The 19,798-nt window shown below is 43.6% G+C and overlaps 1 protein-coding gene across 3 annotated transcripts in view; it reads left to right on the forward strand.

Annotated features, from left to right (window-relative positions):
- The window catches only part of mib2 (MIB E3 ubiquitin protein ligase 2), a 35,974-nt gene extending 16,591 nt beyond the window's left edge, over positions 1 to 19,383 (forward strand). For 2 of the 3 annotated variants that reach the window (XM_068597054.1, XM_068597055.1), the window contains exons 4-19: positions 2,145 to 2,251; positions 3,590 to 3,784; positions 4,159 to 4,301; positions 4,697 to 4,804; positions 4,957 to 5,061; positions 5,658 to 5,820; positions 6,439 to 6,572; positions 7,375 to 7,523; positions 8,073 to 8,229; positions 9,045 to 9,199; positions 13,932 to 14,058; positions 14,177 to 14,437; positions 16,672 to 16,850; positions 17,067 to 17,260; positions 17,548 to 17,613; positions 18,073 to 19,383. In XM_068597054.1, the coding sequence (XP_068453155.1) occupies positions 2,145 to 2,251; positions 3,590 to 3,784; positions 4,159 to 4,301; positions 4,697 to 4,804; positions 4,957 to 5,061; positions 5,658 to 5,820; positions 6,439 to 6,572; positions 7,375 to 7,523; positions 8,073 to 8,229; positions 9,045 to 9,199; positions 13,932 to 14,058; positions 14,177 to 14,437; positions 16,672 to 16,850; positions 17,067 to 17,260; positions 17,548 to 17,613; positions 18,073 to 18,314 (2,485 nt within the window). In that variant the 3' untranslated portion in view covers positions 18,315 to 19,383. The remainder of the gene's footprint in view (positions 1 to 2,144; positions 2,252 to 3,589; positions 3,785 to 4,158; positions 4,302 to 4,696; positions 4,805 to 4,956; positions 5,062 to 5,657; positions 5,821 to 6,438; positions 6,573 to 7,374; positions 7,524 to 8,072; positions 8,230 to 9,044; positions 9,200 to 13,931; positions 14,059 to 14,176; positions 14,438 to 16,671; positions 16,851 to 17,066; positions 17,261 to 17,547; positions 17,614 to 18,072) is intronic. The other variant, XM_068597056.1, reaches the window with a different exon arrangement.
- The last annotated feature ends 415 nt before the right edge of the window (positions 19,384 to 19,798 follow it).

Genomic DNA, 19,798 nt, shown 5'->3' on the forward strand with positions numbered 1-19,798 from the left:
CATGCTAACAGCGCTCAGCGCGTACCATATGTTTACAAGGAGGTGGTTGGCATGCAACTGGTTAATCGGCTCTTTAACACACAAACAACACGCACACAATCGCGCACACACGGTCAATGCAATGCCTAATCCTCCCCTTGCACATCAAGTCACACTGTAGCTGCAGGAGCACCATCCAACCCAAGGGCTTTTTAGCTTCCAGTGTGGAAACTGCATTGTAGTATGCTTTGAAAGGTGTATTTAATTAATGAATTTGTGTTTTTCACAATAGTAAAGGAACCACAGACACATTACAGTAAAGTACAGCAAATGCAAACACAGCTGAGATTTTAAACCAGGACCATGTTACTTTAAGGGCAAAGCTCTTACATCCATACCTCGCTGTATTATTCTGACAGCCTCCACTTTTTATGCAAATTCTATGCAAAGTCAAAATTTTCTTGTGACTTTTTTTATTTTGGTGATTTCTGCAAACAAATGGTTTTAAGCAGGGAGCTTGTTTCCAGCGGACTGTTTACCCAGCAGCCCTCGTGTCAGTAGTTCTCTGATCCTGTCTAGGAGCAGGGGTGACATTTGGCCGAACAGGATTAGAAAATCTTGATCCCTTGAAAGAGCTGTTGTCTTTTCTCAGAGTAGCTACAAGGAGAAACAACATGTCACAGTCTGAGGTCATGTTTCCAGAGACATCTGTCAGTTTCCATCCTCTTGGCGACGGAGATAATTCTCAGTCCAGTGTTCGGTAATAGTCTTTTCTCTCAATAACCAGTCCTTCCTTTTAATACTGTAGGTTCCCGATATCTGGTACTATAACCCACAGTGTATGTGTGTTTACAATGTGTTTGTACAGACACCATATACTTTATTTACAGCATTACCTCTTGTATAGCTAAATATCGAGACAGACAGACCGATTGATGTGTGTATGTGTATGTATAGATATCTATCTATCTATCTATCTATCTATCTATCTATCTATCTATAGATATAGATATAGATACTGTATGTATATATATGTGTATGTGTGTGTGGGTGTGTATATATGACAAGTGCATGCTCTGCTGGCCTGCTTTCTGATAGCTCTGCTTCCCATGGATTAGGCTCAAAGCTCTGTTTACAGTGACACACTGCTCTCAGCAAAGACCTGTCCAAGCGTCGAGATTTACTGTTACTTGAGCCAAATGTACTGCTGTTTCCTGCGATAGCACCCAGGAACCTGGAAAATCCAGCCAGTGACAGGGGATGAAGTCATCCAACGCTAACTTTAGGCAAAACCTTAGCTCTAGAGAGAAATGTTGGAGCAGAAAAGCCTCGACGTGGCTCCCTGAGGACGACAGCTCTCTCCAAGGCTCTCATATTCCTTTGAGCACATTGGATTTTATATGACTTTGAGTCCATCTAAAAAGCTGTTGGGTTTAAATGGAAGCTGGGTTTTGATCTCGTCGAGAAAGTATGGGAATAGGCAGCTCGTTTGCTCCAAGATCTGATCAAATCTTTACCATAAGGTATGTCAGGTTTTTAAGGATATGACTGGCTGAGTGTGTGAATCTTTTAAATGCAGTTTGTTGGTCAGTGTGTTAGATAGTCAGGTTTTAACTCTGATGTCAGCAGCTTTACTTAGGTTTCCTCAATTTCTTTCTTTTAATTTGGCTAAAACCCTATCAGAAAAAACTTTTTGGTGAGAAATGACAAAGCCTGTGTAAACTCCAACGAATGAGTCTGTCGAATTTTTATCTGTCCGTCTATTAATGGACTTTTTGTTCATCTATCATTGGAATCTTGCTACAGCCTTTTTTCAAAATTTTACATTGTGTCCATTGGTCCTCAAGGATGTGTTTTAATTTGCATTTCATAAGCTTGCAATGATTCATCAATCAATCAATCAGTATCATGACCGCCTTATGTTTAAAACTCAATAACTGAAAAGAATGAAGAAATATATTTGCTCAGAGATTCTTTGATACTGACTTTTTGGGCATGTGTCCGCCGAGGCTCGCTGCAGAGTTAAAGCTGTTACATGTTTCGATGGGTTTGTAAATATCCACACTTGGACCAAGTTTGGTATTAAGTTCATGATGAGTATTTACATTGTCTTGGTTGGGCCGTAGAGCAGTTTGTTCAGCTGTGTCTCCACGCTCTTATCACAGAGTGATCTTGGCACCGAGGCAGAACCTCCCGCGGATCATCCTCAAAGGAATCTTCCAGGGTGTTAAAGTGGTTCGTGGACCTGACTGGGATTGGGGCAACCAAGACGGTGAGTGGTGCGCGGGTAGGGTGGGTAGGGTGTGTGGGGTGGGGACTGTTCTTTACCGCTAACTTGTTCCTGCCAACTCAGCAGGCTCCCTACCTCCTTGAGCATGCACACAAGTACCTCTTCAAAGTGGTTCACCCTCCACAACCCATAATAACATTCTAACCTCACGTCTCTTTCACCCACAAAATGTCGTGTCAGAGTGTGTCTGCGTGCATTTATATTGGTAGTGACTCATCTAAGTCTGTTCCACAGATGTGCGCCTGTGTCTTTACAGAGCCCTCGTTCCATAACATTTATCTTTGTTTTTCTGTTTTCCAACCCTGTGTAGTGGCACAAACTGAGAAGCTCCTTCACATAAATATTGTGTATGATGCAAGTGTTGACAAAGCAGAGAATGGAGATTGTGTTTTCGTGGCTTCCACTAACGTCCTGCAGTTGTACATTCTGTGTAAAAAGAATTACTGTTGTTCAGAAACAGGCAGCCCGCGCTGGCTGGTGTTTGAAATAGTTTAAATAATAGTTGTGGGTTAAATTAAATCCCTTGAATGCTCCTTTTAGGAGGGAAGAGGGAATGCTAACATGTCTTTCATGTTTCCTGATCTGGGGTCATCGTCGTCTCTCAGAATAGCAACGCTCCCTTTTCTGGGCTAGAGCGAATGAGTCAAATTCTCCTTTTGGTGTTTTGGAAATCAACGCTCTGGGGTTCAATTAAGTCACTCAGCAGGCCTAAATGGTGTATGCGGTAAGCACATACAGGAAGCTCTGAGCATGCTCAGAAACCCCCAGCCCACTGCGTAGTCTCACGGGTCGCTGCTTTAGCTGGTGTGGACAGGCACCGAGGCAGCTCAATGGCTTGAAAGGCTAAACATGAGTTTTCTTACATCATGAAACATGATGAATATATCTGAGACCATCTTGTAAAATTGTTTTGTTTAATGGTGTTTCTTATTTTTTACTTTGATGTTGTTTGTGCTGTAATCAGATGGAAATTGTGTTTTTTGATTGGACTGAGCTCGCTCTACAAAATGGATGTGACTGACACACAGTTTATGCCTCTCGAGGGAAAATGTTTCTTCCACACCTCTGTGTCTGTCATCTCATCTGTCTCATGTTTTTAATTTGACCATGGATGATTACATGTGCACTCTGTTGTTCACACATTTCATTTTTTTCTTCCCTGTTCAAAACACACCAGGTTCCAATCTGTATCTAACAACTTTTCCTTTCTTTAATGAGATGCAATTTATTCCACTGCCTTTTATCTCCCACACATAGTGATGCTTTATGGTTTCTTGCATATTTCTGTGTGTTTGTATGTGTGCATTTTTGTGTGTGTAGGCGGGGAGGGTAAGGTTGGGAAGGTAGTGGACATTCGCGGCTGGGACACAGAGTCGGGTCGCAGCGTGGCAAGTGTCACCTGGTCCAATGGCACCACCAATGTTTACCGAATGGGCCACAAGGGCAAGGTAGACCTCAAATACGTGTCTGACGGTCAAGGAGGCTTCTATTACAAAGAACACCTACCAAAGCTCGGTAAGGCGCCTGTTTCTAAGTGTGTTCTGTTCTTTATTTCTCAGTTGTTCAAGGGATCACACTGCAACATTAGGAGTGAAGCAGCCTATTTAAAAGATATTGGCCTTCATGAATAATGTAATACTCGTCTGTCGCGTATTACTGATAAGTGGAGGTCAACCAGGAATTGGTTAATCAAAAACATATTTGGTTTAAGTTCATATTCACTGTATTATTGTAATTTTTTGTTGCATTTTTGTGCGTTGTAGAACATTATGTTGTAGAACATTACAAAGCTGTAAATATAATTGTTATTGGAAAACATGGACAAACCTAAGATTTTGTTTGCTTTGGAAAAAATAAAACCCTCACAAACATAACACCTGTCCATCAAGGAGAGCATGCAGAGCTGCAACGCCAGGAGAGTGCGGACGGCCACTCCTTCCAGCAGGGCGACAAGGTCAAATGTCTCTTGGAAATGGAGATCCTGCGACAGATGCAGGAGGGCCACGGCGGGTGGAATCCCAAAATGGCTGAGGTATTAAAGTCTTCCCCTTTGCCAGACAGACAAATCACACAATTCCAAAACATATTACCAACAGACAGCTTTACGTAACTCCCTGCAGACTGTCTATACTGTACAAGTACAAAGTGCACTTGTTTTTTTCCAAGAAGTTACAATGACCTCTTTGTACTTTGTGTATAGTATGTACTCTTTATGTTTTGGGCAAACATGCCCTCACAGTCAAAACACACGTGCCTCTTCAGCCTTACTTCCAGATCATTTATGTAAGTGGCTCAGATGGATGTTAGTGTGCAGCAGAGTGAAAGAAAACGGCATCCAATTCTGAAATCACAGCTGCTAAAGGGACCATTAAGGTCACAGCCGTGCAGAGAGAGACCCTGGGTGAAACAACGTCTTTGTGTCTGCAGTACATTTGCCGGATCGGGACTGTACATAGAATCACTGACCGAGGAGATGTCAGAGTCCAGTACAGCAACAACATTCGCTGGACTTTCCATCCCGGGGCCCTCACCAAGGTACTGAGTAACACAGAACCGGGGGATCTGATGTGGGATCTGATGTGGTTCAGAACTTCAGTTTTAATCAGGAGTATGTTTGGATTATCAGTTTGTTCTTCCCCCGCTGATTTTAATAGCTTAGTTTGTTTGTTCCTCTTTCTTTCCACTAGGTGAACACTTTTGGAGTTGGCGAACTAGTAAAAGTATTGGAGGACATCGAGAGTGTGAAGAGACTGCAGGCTGGCCATGGAGAGTGGACAGACAGCATGGCTCCTGTATGCTCATTTAGCCTGATAATAGATGTTATGGTATTTCAGCGTTGGTTATGGAGGCGGGGTTATTGTGGACTCGAGTCACATGAGACAAAATCAGAAAAAGTTGTAACTCAACTTTGACTCATGACATCATTTGGACATAAACCTTTTGAATTGGAACAATAATCCAATGATTTATTAGTATTTACTGTATTTATTAATTCTACTAACTGTTACTCAAAGGGAGAGTTATTTTTTTTGTAAAGAGCATTAAATATCACAATCTTAATCGGGACTCAAAATCCAACTTGACTTTGTCTCCCCTCTGTATTCTATTGTATTCAGGTCTGTGTTCAGGATGTTAACGTTAAATTAAGTAAAGCCTTCATTTGGCAGACATTCCTCTGAATTAAAAGTGACGTACTTCTTGAAAACTGGGGTTGCATCAGGATGTAATCAAGTTTAGAGCCGCTTCCTTGAATGCGGCTCTAGTTTGTTCCGCTCTTTGTTTCTTTAATTGTCCATGTCAACCTTCACTCTTGTTTTTTTTTTACCTCTAAAAGGCCCTTTCTCACCGAGCCATGCCACATCTACCTTACTTACTGTTGCTCTCCTAGGTGCTTGGCCAGGCCGGGAAGGTGTTGAAAGTATATGCGGACGGCGACCTACGGGTGGCGTTCGGAGGCCAGACGTGGACATTCAACCCAGCGTGCCTCTCGGGCCAGACCGTGGAGGTGGACGCCAACCTTATGACAACCGAGAACCCCAACGAATCTGGAAGTAAGCCGAGAGGAGGGGGCCCATCTCTAACAGTCCAGCTCCAGCTTTACCGTCTGCGTGCATTCATTCATTTTCCCCCTACCCTCATTGCAGCCGTCTCCGCCCATGCATGCTTTCACGTACGGGCTGCAACTGGTATTCAAGCGCACAGTCACAGCCATTCCTTGTTTTTCTTTTTTTTTTCAGCATTGTGTGTGTGTTTAAGGGGTTGTCACTTCTTGAAATGTTCTTTGCTCTATTGCATGTGCATGATCCTACATGTTGACAGCGAGAGGCTTTGGCAGCACAGCAGACGTTTGTCATCATGTCAGAAGTTTCTAAGCAGTCTCCTAATCATGACTAAATCTGTTCTGTGCATGTGTTCACCTCAGCGGATTGGAGCTTGACAGAGGGATGTAGGTGGTTGTTCGTGTGTGTGTGTGTGCTTTGACGAAGCCATTAACCCATGTGTCTACTATTTTAGCTCTCTGGGAGGGTTTGCGCCACAATTTCTGATTTTGTTCACATTGGACCAATGAAGATGAATTATACCTTTCTGTCTCTCTTGTCTGTCCCCTTTTCACAATCTTTTCCTTCTCCCTCATACTCTGCTCTCTGTCTGCCTGTGTCTCCGTTCAGGTACTGTCATCTCAGTGTTGGAGAAGCTGCTGTCTCAGTCCACGGAGCAGGACAATCCCAGCCGGCTGGTCATTGAGGCAGCACACGGCAGTGCCAACAAAGTGCGGGAGTTGGTGCTGAAGTATCCTGACAAGGTTAGTGCAGCGTTCCTCTTTGCTGTGGTCCAATATTTTTACCCACCTAAGAGTCTTGTGTGTGTGTGTGTGTGTGTGTGTGTGTGTGTGTGTGTGTGTGTGTGTGTGTGTGGATTGTCCTTCACAGGGACTCTTACTACTGAACAGTACCTGTTCAGAAAAAAAACAAAACTATGTATGTTAACTTGCTGTTGCTCCAGAGTGCTGTTATATTGTTCTGATAACATTACTTTAAAATAAAAGCTCTATCTATCTATATCTGTCTGTCTGTCGCACAGACAGGAGACAGGAGCTGCTTAATGAGAACATAAGCTAATAGGGAAATTATTACATTTTTTGTATTTATTTTTTATTATAAAATAGCTATAACTTTCTGATTCTGTTTAGGCCAGCAGAGAAGGCCTAGCCACTCATACATACATACATACATACATACATACATACATACATACATACATACATACATACATACATACATACATACTGCATATTATGTACTTAATACATTGCTTGGACCTACAGCGGAATTACAACGCGCGTTATAATTACCTTTCCATATGATGTATGACATAAGATAAAAGTACATTTTTTAAGTCCTTGTTTTGTTTCTTTCTACACACCTACATGTCTACCTGGCGACGACTACGCTACTCATTAGGATTACGTACGGAGTGTATGACGAACCATGACGTGGTTGTCGCTCATGCTCAGATTAATTCCAGCCAGTCTATGCACAGCTCTGTTAGTGTCTTGGCTGTTGTTGCCTCTAATGAATCTCCGACCACGGTTGTGTTCCTGTCAGGTGGATATAAAGAACCAGGGCAAGACTGCTCTGCAGGTTGCTGCTCACCAAGGCCACATGGAGGTGGTGAAGGCCCTGCTGCAGGCCAACAGCTCCATCGAAGTCAAGGATGAAGATGGAGACACGGCATTGCACTACACTGCCTTCGGGTGAGGAGACACACTTATTTTTCCTGCACACGATGGACAAAGGTGCAACACACACACACACACACACTTTCACACACACACACAAGTTGCAGCTCTGCTCCTTGTGGATTTAGAAAGGAGACTGACAGATGTACAGTAGAGCTCCTGCCTGTCTTTCCTTGTAATGTGATAATCCGTTCACAGAAGCGACAGCATTAAGTGCTGCCCTAATCAGTCTGCTACATCTCCTCCTCTCACCACATTAACACATGCTCAGGAAGTCTCTTCGAGAATCTACACTTGCTGTCGAGCCAGCAAATAACTTTGTTGTCTTGCAGCCGTGGTACACCATGAAAACAACTTGACAGGGTTTAAAAATATATATTTGTGTGATTTGAGCATTCTATAGCTCCCACGAGGTTTTTCAGAATAAACCTTTGAAATTTGATGTACTGGTTTAAATGAACTTAATGAAAAGCAATGTTCAGGCATGTCGAATCACTAAACTCAAGTGGATGACAGTGGGTATTAATCTGCGTATGTGTCTTTTTCTGTTCTCTTCCGGTTTAGTAATCAGGCAGACATCACACGGCTGCTCTTGAGCAAGGGAGCCAATGTCAACCTCCTGAATAACTCCATGTGCACGGCGCTCCACATCGCCGTCAACAAGGGCTTCACCGACGTGGTGCGAGTGCTGACCGAACATTCGGCTGACGTCAATCTCCAGGTGAGAGGGCCCAGCACGCCTCATACCTCCTGATCGAACATTGATTAGAACTTGTTGTCCACTCAAACTGCAGTAATGATTTGATTTTTGAGACTTTTCAGACATAAAAGGATTAGCCAGTTGCTCACATCTTTCTCTCGTGTGATAAGAGGGATCGGTTCTTTTGAGACAATAACTAATACGAATGACACAGATGCACTTTAATGAGATGTGTCTATTTAAACATCTAAGTAAATGGCTCCTACAAGCCCATCTTTGGCTCAGTCACTGGTCAGGAGATGTGACGCAGTAGCCACAAAGTAGCCAGTGGTCAACCATTGAGTGAGCTTCTTTGACCGTTTCAGTCATTTGCTCTACACATGTTGTGAGCAGCTGCCATATTGTCCTTCCAAGCAGATGGAAACACGCACAAAAATAAACATTTATGCTGTTTGACTGTGACCCTCCTTGTTTTCAGCCCTCATACTCATTAAGGCAGTTTTAGCGTCTCCTTTAGGGCGTTTTCCAGATGGTCTAACTTGCTTGCAACCAGGCCCCGAATCCACTAGCAATTCCTGCTTAAGTTGTGTGGCTACTACATTGTGCCATATAAAAACAGAATGAACTGCAGCACCCATCATATTAATGTAGACACAAATTGAGTATACACAGTCTAGATTTCAGAATTACAACACAGTATTTTGGTACAAAGAAAACTAACACCTGTAATTCTTTGAATAATGCGTATGCGCTGATTGTATACACTTTGATTTTCAAAATATGGTGGGTTTATTAGAAAACTTATTAAAAAAAAAAAAAAATTCTCATCCAATTAGGATTCATATGGCGACACGCCACTCCATGACGCCATTGCTAAAGATTTCCGAAATATCATCGAGATCCTGGTTTTGGTGCCCAACATTGACTTCACACAGCAGAACCACAGAGGCTTCAACCTGCTGCACCATGCTGCCCTCAAAGGAAACAAACTGTGAGTAGAGGTCATGTCCGAAACTGCAAGTACGCTTTGAAGCTTGGTTGGGACCCAGGCCCCACACTTTTTATAAGATTGACTTTAGATATTAGAAACTCAAACTTTTCGGTAAAACATTTGTTTGTTTTTCTTTAGAAGTCAGATAGTTTTTTCCTCGGATACTTCAATATAGTTGGGATTTTCTTGGAGTTGTCATCTAGCAGGATTAGTGGAAGTACATCTTAATTTTTTTTTTTTTTGTAATGGCTCCAACATTCAGTCTTGGTGGTCCCATACGACTTACCATAACTATATAATGATTGATAATTGGCAAAAGGAGGAACGATCAACACCAGTTGAGAGTGGTCTTATTTTAAATATATATTTTTAACGGGTTCAGTCAGGTCAGAATCATCAGTGTTATTCCCAACATGTTTTTAACCACAGAAATCTGGACAGTCTCCTATAATATTAGATGACAGTCATGTTTTCTGGGTGTCAAGCATATATGCACCAGATAAATCCAACTGCTTGTGAAAAGTATGCGTCTCTAACATGCGTGGGGGGAAGGAATCCAGCCCTTGTTCAGTGTGATGTCTGTTGTTTTCAGTCTGCTCACTTGTTCTCAGTGTCTTGGTAGTTTAAAAGCATGTATCTGCCTGGGAAATGATGGTTTATGGGCGTAGATGTGTGGGAATCTCTCCTGCGTGTTCAAATGAGGACTTGCAGGTCAACTCTTAACACTATCTGTTACAGATAGAGAGCTCATCTCCCACACAGCTTCTGCTGCTGTCAGCAGGCTGCCAGTCGATATCAGGCAAAAATGCAACATTTACTTTTGCACTCTGGTTCCCTCCACATCGACTTGTCCTCCAAATTTTGTCCCACTCTGCATTCTGTGTCGTCCTTTTTCAGCAGTACGGAACCAGGGATTCATGATTGGACAAAAGGTTTTAAAAAAGAAAAGATCAAAACAACAGTGAACAGTGTACACGATCAGTTTCCCCAGAAAGCACTCATGACTTGTCCAGAGGTTGTATCGGTGCTGTGTTAGAGAGAGCGTGAACAGAGAAACGCGTGTATTTTAAGAATATGTCATAAAATGACACCAATAGACAGCTGATGAAAGATCAGCTCAGCTATTTTACTCTTTATGGAGGTGCTTGAGGCTAAAGATCAAGGCAGCCTCACTGACACCTGTCACAAAGGCTGCTTTGTCTCCTGACTGTTTGTTTGTTTTTTGGCTTTTGGCTCATTGACACCAGAGGTGCTAAATCACAAGCGGAGCCTTGACGTCGCACTGACCAGGCCGGCAGAAACGCTACACGTGAATGTTCTCACATTGATAAGGTTTCATTCCTCGAACACAACTAGCCCGAAAAGCCTACAAATGTAGAGAGAACAAACCAAAAGTGAAGTTCTACAAGTTCTCAGCAGCAGCATTTATACATTTAAAATCTAAATCTACATTTATCCTATGATTCAAACCAACCAACAATTGAACAATTTGTCCTCTGTTATGGTATTCATGGGCTGTACATTGTGCACTGCATAGATCGAGTGCAGGCATTACTGCAGCTGACCGGAGTTAATTTGAACTGTAAAATTATTTCATTATTTTTTGTATAATTTTTAATGCTGCTTTCAGCAGGACAATTGATTAATTTGAGTAAAATGTGTTTACAACCACATTGACAAGGGATTTTTTTCATTAAAACAAATGAAAGGGATATGAAGTCTCCTTACAGGCTTGAGAAACTACTTAAAGTTGTTTTTTTTCTCAGTGCACCAAAGTCTGCCTGACCCTAATGAGGTTACTGCTTCTTCGCTCCATGGCTTTTACGACCTTATATGAACTTTCCTTCCAAAATTATAACAAAACTATGTAATGGAAAATTGTCCCTGGCTCGTTTTTTTTTTTTTTAAATTTCTATATTAAAGAGGTGCCATGAAAGAAAGGAAGCGGGAATGAAAAACACCATCACCATAAATGTCCACCCTTCAATGGTTTAATTAGAGATTTTTAAAGTGCACTTTATGTACTTTGTTGGATAATGTCTTCTAAATGTTTATTCTAAAGAGTGGGAGCCCTGCTATTGTCATTTGCTGTGAGTAGATCCCCATAGCTTGGTTATTTGCCTGCAAACTTTATGCCATCTATTTATGCCAGTCTGTCAAATGCTAAACTAGCAAAAAAATAACCTTAAGTCAATCCATTTTTCTTGTCACAGAAAACCTTTGAAGTGCTAAATTCTGCCCTCCAAACTTCACCTCCCCGTGACCCACATTTCTCCATCACTCCAGAAACTCAGCCCGCTCACATTGTACACACCTTGACAATGATCCTACTAAAAATCTAATCTCAGGACAGTACATCACTGCAGTATGTGGACAACTGTCAACGGAGCAGGGGTAGAAAAAAATAAAAAAGCAAAAAACAGGCAGAAACAGTAGGTGAGAGGAAAAAGAACGGGAGTGGGAGCCGCTGCAGACAGTCGTTTAATAAATGTCCAATCCGTTCTGGCAAGTGTCATATGTGCAGTGCTGGGAGTTTAGGCTGCACTCCTAAGCATTCATTTAGCTTGACATCAGCCGCTGCGCCAAGAGGAGAGACACAGGATTTACAGTGTTCAGGCTTGGCTTGGTTCACCAGTTCAATAATATATCATCAGCAGGCCTGCAGCACATACAGCACAGGTGACATGTGTTTGTTTCCCTTGATTGTTCTGGAACTACGAACGGGCATTAGATGGAGGGTTTATCTCCTACTCAACATGAGATGAAACTTTGTGGAGAAAATTGGTCAGTTGATGAGTGCAGACCTACCGTCCTCTGCTTTGAGAATATAGATAATCCATAGAAGTTGATTTTCTGTTTGTTTAATGCAGCACTGTTTTTAGGTCCCGTGAGCATCTGTGGCTCTCCTTTGTTGTTTTTTTTGTGACAGATATAAGAGAATATTTTGTTTATTAGTCTATTTATTTATTGTGAGGAAATGGAAAAAGAGGACTCGAGGCCAAGTTCACAAACAGTCCTGGGAAAGAAAAGAAACGAGGCAAGCAGCCAGATTTCCTCTGGAGTTTTCAGCTCGACAGAAGAGGCAAGAGGATAGTTGGGATCGGGTGGTTGGTCTGTTTTTACTTGATATCTCCCTATTTTCCTCTTGACTCATTTCTATGTTGCTAATTTGTTTTTCCTTTCGCCCCCAGCAGTTTCTATTTACTCCTTTCTGGAATTGCAGTTTGTCTTTTTAACAAAGTGTCTGACACGCACATTGGATAGTTTTCCCATAACATTTTTTATGTCTCTTGTCACCTCCAAAGTCAAAGCAGCAGCACTCGTCAGAGTATATTTCTTCTGCTTTTATCAAGCTTCGACCAAGAAGAGTATTGCAAACAAACATTACGCAAAACTCCCGGAAATAACCAAATGACGACTCAAGTCTCCAGAGAAATTGTTACTATGCCCTCTGGCTGTTGTGCGTGATGGCATTTTTGTACAAAACTGACCCAAACATCAGCCCAGTCTGAATATTCATGAACACACAGGAGTTAACGATTATGGAAATAAGGCAGCAAAAGGAGGCGTAGTGGGTGCGAAGGGGACACAACGGACACGTCTATGTCTACTTCAGGCTCTTTATCTAATCGAAGGTGCTCTGGAAAGCCTGTAACGCAGAAATGAGATTTCACTCTGTCAATACACACACACACACACACACACACACACACACACACACACACACACACACACACACACACACACACACACACACACACACACACACACACACACACACACACAGAGCTGCATTGCAGGTACAAATGACCTCCAACACAATGCCCCCCCCCGTCCCCAACGCAAACCCGCAACGCTGTGATTGGTCCGCTAACCACATCCTTTCTGAGTCTCGCATTTCCGGTTTCATAGCGTAATACCGCTGTTTTTAAAAGCCATAACAGAAACACGAACAATGGATCCCGTTGACGAACGTTTGGCTGAAGAGGTCCGCAAATATGAGCATTTATATACTCCGTCTGATGGAGTGTGAGGACACGCAGATGGAGGTGAATTCCTGGAGGGAGATATCTGTGAACGTCGATGTGCAGGTCGACTCTACGGCCGTTGCACCACCAACTGTTCTTGTGTATGGAAATCGCATGGGAACTATAAACCAAAAGGAGTCCGTCGATCCAACTGTGTGGCCAGCCGCAGTTGTAGTTGCAAGAGTATAATTGGATGCTTAAGGAAGGGGAGTGTTAAAGAAATGGCTAGCTCGGCATCAGGAGGCCAGTCTGCTGTGTTTATTGAGAACCGGCTGCCTGGGTGTTGTTCTTGTTATATCGGCTTGTTAACGGCCGCGTCTCTGTCCAAAAGCTAGTGTCAAAATTCACTGTGGCACAGAATGATGCAAGCTACATATTCTGAGGGGTCCATACAGTCTGCGGTGGTGTTGTTGTCACTGTCTGCTGTACAAAGCTTCAATCAACATACGTGTAAAAAAACATGAAAGTGGCTTCTTAAACATCTATTAGGGCGTCACATTTAATCAGAATATGTTGGCCCAAAGTAGTTCTCTTACTTCACCCTAACATTCAGCAGCCTTCAATTTTTTTAAGTGAGAGTTGATTCAGTAAAAAGCACTGGGGCCTCTATTACGGATATTACTCTACTTAAGCTTAGCCAGGAGCCTTGAAGAGCGCTGTGCACTCTGTCTGATTGAGTTTTGTGTTGTTTGTTGCGGCGGCAGGGCGACAGAGAAGATCCTGGGCAGAGCACGACAGCTGGTGGATGTTAAGAAGGAGGACGGCTTCTCCTCGCTGCATCTGGCCTCCCTCAACAACCACCGGGACGTCGCCGAGATCCTCGTCAAGGAGGTGAGCTGGAAACGGGAGTCCGTCACCGTCTTTTTGTATTTCTTTACTGCTGATGAATACAGGAGTTGCACCCCAGCCTTGTCTCTGTCCATGCCACTCACCTCCTCTCCTCCCGCAGGGCCGCTGCGACATTAACATCCGCAACAACCGGAACCAAACGCCGCTGCAGCTGGCGGTCACGCAGGGCCACACCGACCTGGTGCAGCTGCTGGTGTCCGAGGGCGCCGACGTCAACATGGAGGACGAGGATGGGGACACGGCCATGCACGTGGCCCTCCTCCGCCCGCAGCTGGCCAACGTTATGCTCAGTCCCGCCGTGGGAAGCAGCAGCACCGAGGAGAGCGGCGAAGGTTGCTCCTCCACATCACTCTACTGTAGGGTGAGAACCCTTTTTAAGTATTATTATTTATTCCAAGCCGAGCAACTAGACTGGGATCCAGACAACCACCTGTCCTCATATCAGTAACGGTTTGCCAGGGTTTGGGGTGACGGGTACATACGTGAACATTCTTCAACACAAAGCATTGTTTGATCTGGTAACAAATTAAATTAAAGAGAAGAGGAAGCTTTACTACTTTAATTCTCTTTACCAAGCTTGCTGACGACACACTTACAGGCCACAGCAAATAGGATTCATTTTATTTATCCACTGATTCTGTGCTTATTGACATTACTTTCTTCCATAATAGGAAGGAGTTATAATGTAAATACAGCTTTTGAAACCACTGATTTTTGGTGGGACAGAATAAGCTGAAGCAAAACAATAGAACTTTTAGAAGATGTGAAAAAACATGAACTGAGGTCTCGATACTGGCGAGTGTAAATATAAGACATTCCACGACAAAGAACCAATGGAAGAGTACACAAAACATTCAAGGGTAAATGGACACTAAAACAAGGATAGATTAGGACGAAAGGAGAGGAAAAAAGGATTAATGCAGTCTTAAGAAGATACAAACAGACTCAAAGCTGGTAAATAAAGACTTAAAGGCTGAGAGCAGACTTAATATTGAAGCAGGGAGGGAATGGTAAACAAAAACAAAGGCTAAGAATGTAACCGTGCATGTGCGTTTGATTTAGGATAAAGGATTAGTTGGCTTTACCAGGTAAATGAGATGATGAATGGGTAAGACGAGGGAAAAGGAGTGGGTGGGATTACTTTTAGTTGAAGGTTAACTGACGAGAAATAACTTTGCTTTATTGTGTAAATGGGGCGGGAGACAAGGGTCAACTGAGGAGAAAGTCATGAGACGGGAGTGCACAATGGGATACCAAACAACTCCACGCATGCGTCGCTTTCTGGAAAAGATCACCGAAATATAATAAAGATTTAAGAAACATTTTACTAACCGCATTGATTGTACTTGTTTAAGTCTCAGCATTGAAGATTTAAATGTTCTTAGAAATAAAGATTACCTCCTCTTTGACTTCTTAGTCTCTTGTCGCTGTCCTAACAGCGAGTACTGGCCGGAGGCCGAGAACGATGGGGTGAATGACGAGGAAGCGCTGAAAGGTTGACAAGTGAAGAGGACCCACTTACCGTGGCAATATAGATTTGGCAAAGATGGACCTCAAGTTAAGATTTCTGAGATAAATTTAGGAGGACGATGTAAACACACCATGTCATTTCCTCCCTGCCCCCAGAGGATGTCTTGAACAGTCCATTAAAGGCATGTGGTATTATTAATCCTCAGCCACATAAATAACTCCCTGAAGGCCTCCCTCTAGTATGTCTAATCTTAATGTGACACTTTGACATTTGGAATTGTAGGCCTGTTTCTTCTCTGTTAAGTTGTGGAGGAGGGGGCTCCCATGCATCATCCCTGCCCTCAACAACAACCATGTCTGTATCTATTATGGCAAGCTAGGATACTGCGGTTGCTGCCAGATGTACCGCTCTTTGAGTTAAGCCGGAGCTGTAAATGTAAACGGTGCTTAACTCATAGCAAATGTGTGAGCACACGGCACACACGAAGGAACATTAGCAACCTTAACTCAAGGGTTGCGCTTCAGGTGACCTGCTGAACGTCAGCTCAATGGTCACCCTCGTTTATCTCTCGTGTTTCCTACAACTCCTGAGGGAAACATCTGGTTCTTCACCCTCGTCAACGAGCTGCGAGCTGTGTCTGTGCAGTGGGTGTGTCTGTGATTTGTCACTGTGAAGTTGTGGGTCATAAAACCAAAAACCGATGAGCTGAATGGCAGTAGCTAAACGGCATCGTTGGGAGATAATTCTCAGTGGTTTCATCACTTCGAGGGACACCTCTCACATTACATGTAATAATGTAACCATAGTAAATTATAATAACAATAACTAGTTTAGTATTCCTCAAAAGAGCTCTTGCTCTGTGGTTTCTATAGTTGGTGTTGACATCATAGCGCCAATAAAGAATGTCCTTTTCAGTCTACATGACCGCAAACACTGCGGCGCCACTCAACATCTTGGGCACCTGCCAAGCCAGCACACACACACACACACACACACACATACATGCACCCACACCATGAAGGTGGCTAGACTTTAGTGCTCAGAGCTGTTTTGGCCATTGTCAGCAGATTCATTATTGGGGGAGTTCTTCAGTGCTGATTAGTTTTGTGCTTGTGCACCCACAGCTGAGCGCTACGGGTCTTCTGGGGAACACCGAGCTGAGCGTTGGCTCAGCCATCGCTTGTTTCCTAGCGCAGGAAGGGGCCGACGTCAACTACGCCAACCACAAGGGAAAGAGTCCCCTGGACCTGGTGGCGGACAGCGGCATGCTGCCGCTCATCAAGAGCTTCTCTGAGAAACACAGGTATGTGTCTCTAACATTCACAACGCTTTTGGGTAGTGGATCATGGATTATTTAAACCAAAAAGTAGCTTTTTATGTCCATGTTCATATTGTCATTTTACATGCAGATTACCTATGCATTTAAAGATGAAGAGAAACCAGCAATCACTTGGTGAGAGAGAAACAAAATCCTGCACTTCAGGTTTTGTGCATAACAGCTGTGTGTGTCGCCCGTCAGGTTGCAGCGTCTGCAGGCCATCACAAGTGGGCAGGGCCTGAGCAGTGCCAGCCTGCGGCGGGTCCACACTACGCCAAACACCATGACCAACCTGGTTCTTCCCACGCCGCCGGGGCCCAGCGAATGCCTCATCTGCTCCGAGCTGGCTCTGCTGGTTCTCTTCTGCCCCTGCCAGCACAGCGTGGCCTGTGAAGGTGGGTTGTGACTGGAGGTCGTGGAGGACTCTTTGACAGCTGTTGTTGGCGATAAAGCCAATGGCAGCAAATAGCCACACTGTTAGCGATTATACGCAGATTATGGGTTTGTGTGTCAAAAGAAAAACGTAGAGAATAAAAAACTATCTCCAAATACTTCTCTACTGTTTGCTTAACTTTCCATCTTGTATGAAATTATTTCTACTGTAGGTGCATTTAGTTTCTGTTTTCTCATTGGATCTATTTTGTGTCTTCTTGGTGACATGCTTTTTTTTTTCTCTAAACAGAGTGCGCCCATCGAATGAAGAAATGCATCAAATGCCAAGTCACAATCACCAAGAAGATTAGACAAGGTAAGAAGAATCCTCTTGTCCTTGTTATCTGGGGTACGTAACAGAAGAAGGACATAACGGCACATTTTCAGAAGAAACAATGTCTTGTATTAGTGACTGAATGTTTTAGTATTGCAATTTATTATCTTGCATGTATTGTACGTTTCTTTTTTTATACCAGGTTTGATTTGTGCTTTTAGTGTAACGCCTGATTTCACATTTATTCATGATTTTTTTATTGATTGTTTTGAAGTGCATTTTGGGTGTCGACATCCCAGAGGAGGGGACTTAGAGAATCTGTCTGTATTTGCAGTGATCACTAGTCTGATCATGCTCTTCATGCTATATCCACTTTGTCAATTGACTTTGTATTAAGCCTTTTTATTTCGCTCGGTGAAACAGTCGGACAGTCCCCTCTTGCATAGCTTTCATAAATGTACTACATCAGGAAACATTAACCCACTCCTCCTGCCTCCACAGACCAAACGGAGGTGGACTGCAGCCCCGGCACCGAGAACTCGGAGCAGCACAACCTGCTGGAGCAGCTGCAGTCTCGCTACCGCCAGATGGAGGAGCGCATCACCTGCCCCATCTGCATCGACAACCACATCAAGCTGGTCTTCCAGTGCGGACACGCCTCCTGCATCGACTGCAGCGCCGCGCTCAAGACCTGCCCGATCTGCCGGCAGACCATTCGCGAGCGCATCCAGTTATTCGTCTGAGCTCTTCAGTCCTTTAAGCTCTTAACGACCCAAAGAGGATGTTCGACGGGGGCGAGAAAGAAGAGTGGGCTTGGGGGGGGACGCTGTGACCTCCGAAGACCCGGTGACTCACACCTGATCCTCCGTCCCCCCTCCTCCCTTATCGAACACTCAGCCCATAGGTCGCTTTACCATAAGACGCTGTGTTACATCTCTGAGAGAGTCCACTGTTTGTTACATTTTGACTAGTTTCCCTTTCGAGCAGCGCAGACAGGAACATGTCGATAACTTTACTTAATTTTCGGTGTCAGAACCGCCGAGCCCGACGGGAAGCAGGCAAGGAAAAGATGCGAGTACTTCGACTGGTAAACCGGGAGGGGGGAAAAAAAGATCCACCACCTCTTCTTTTTCCCCGCTCCCGACCAGCCTCCACCTCTTGTAATCTGTCCCATCTTTGCTGCTTTAAGTGGATGTCTGTTACCCATCATCCTCTCTGGCTGTCCGGCCCCCTCTGTTTACAAGGCTGCGCAGAATCAGTCCCCGTCTTCTCGCCCCGCAGCCTGTCCTGTGAATTAAGTTTGCTCTCATTTGTACCGATCTCTTAATAATCAGTGTTAGTCTCTGCAGAGGGAGTTGGTATAACTAAAGGCTCTCTATATAGTCCCCAACCACTCGCCTGTATGCAAGGGGAAATACACACTATATATATGCATGAATATATGCATATTGTAAAGATGAAAATGACTGTGTTATCATGGGTGATTTGTCGTCGTTGTATTATTTCTCTCTGGTTAAATTTGTGGTTTTTAATGTAGCGATCAGTACAGGTTTTTATTTATGTGTGAAAGGTGGTATTACTTAGTAATGTCCTTTTTTTTTCTTCTTTTTTTCAGTTGATGTTCGCTTGGCAAAAATGTTTTTGTTTCTACGGAACTTCACCCCAAGCCTATGTACTCAGGGTATCAAATCATTGAAAGCACTTGTGATATCCATAACAGGTTAAAGAGTCCCCCCAATACACACACACACACACACACACACACACACACACACACACACACACACACACACACACACACACACACACACACATAGCGACATGATCATAAAGGTGTGCAGTAGTGACTCAAAATTAACTTTGTCAACCCCCAAAGTTTCACTGTTATTCGTGAAATGAATGTTTGTCGAAGAGTTTTTGAGATTTTTCTCCAAAAATGACTCAAAGCGATGTCCTCGAAGCATTCCAGTCAGCTTGATAGCGTTGTGTTTGTGTCTGAGGACCCCAGTCTTCGTCACCTGACTGGTGTAGGGACCCCAACGAGCAGCAGATACTCATGTTTCATTATTTATCCACCAGATGCATTGTAAGATCGAGAATCAGAAGGGCGTGACATTGTTTTGTTGCGCCTCTAGTTCCACGTCTGCCTTCCCAATGGAGTCATTTCAAAAGAGCCCCTCAGTCCCTCCCCCCTCTGGAGTTCTGGATTGTACGTCATCTTCATCCT

The sequence above is a fragment of the Clinocottus analis genome, unplaced genomic scaffold, assembly GCF_023055335.1.
Source record: "Clinocottus analis isolate CAN_PGR_092001 unplaced genomic scaffold, fCliAna1.0.p SCAF_4, whole genome shotgun sequence".
Taxonomy (NCBI): domain Eukaryota; kingdom Metazoa; phylum Chordata; class Actinopteri; order Perciformes; family Cottidae; genus Clinocottus; species Clinocottus analis.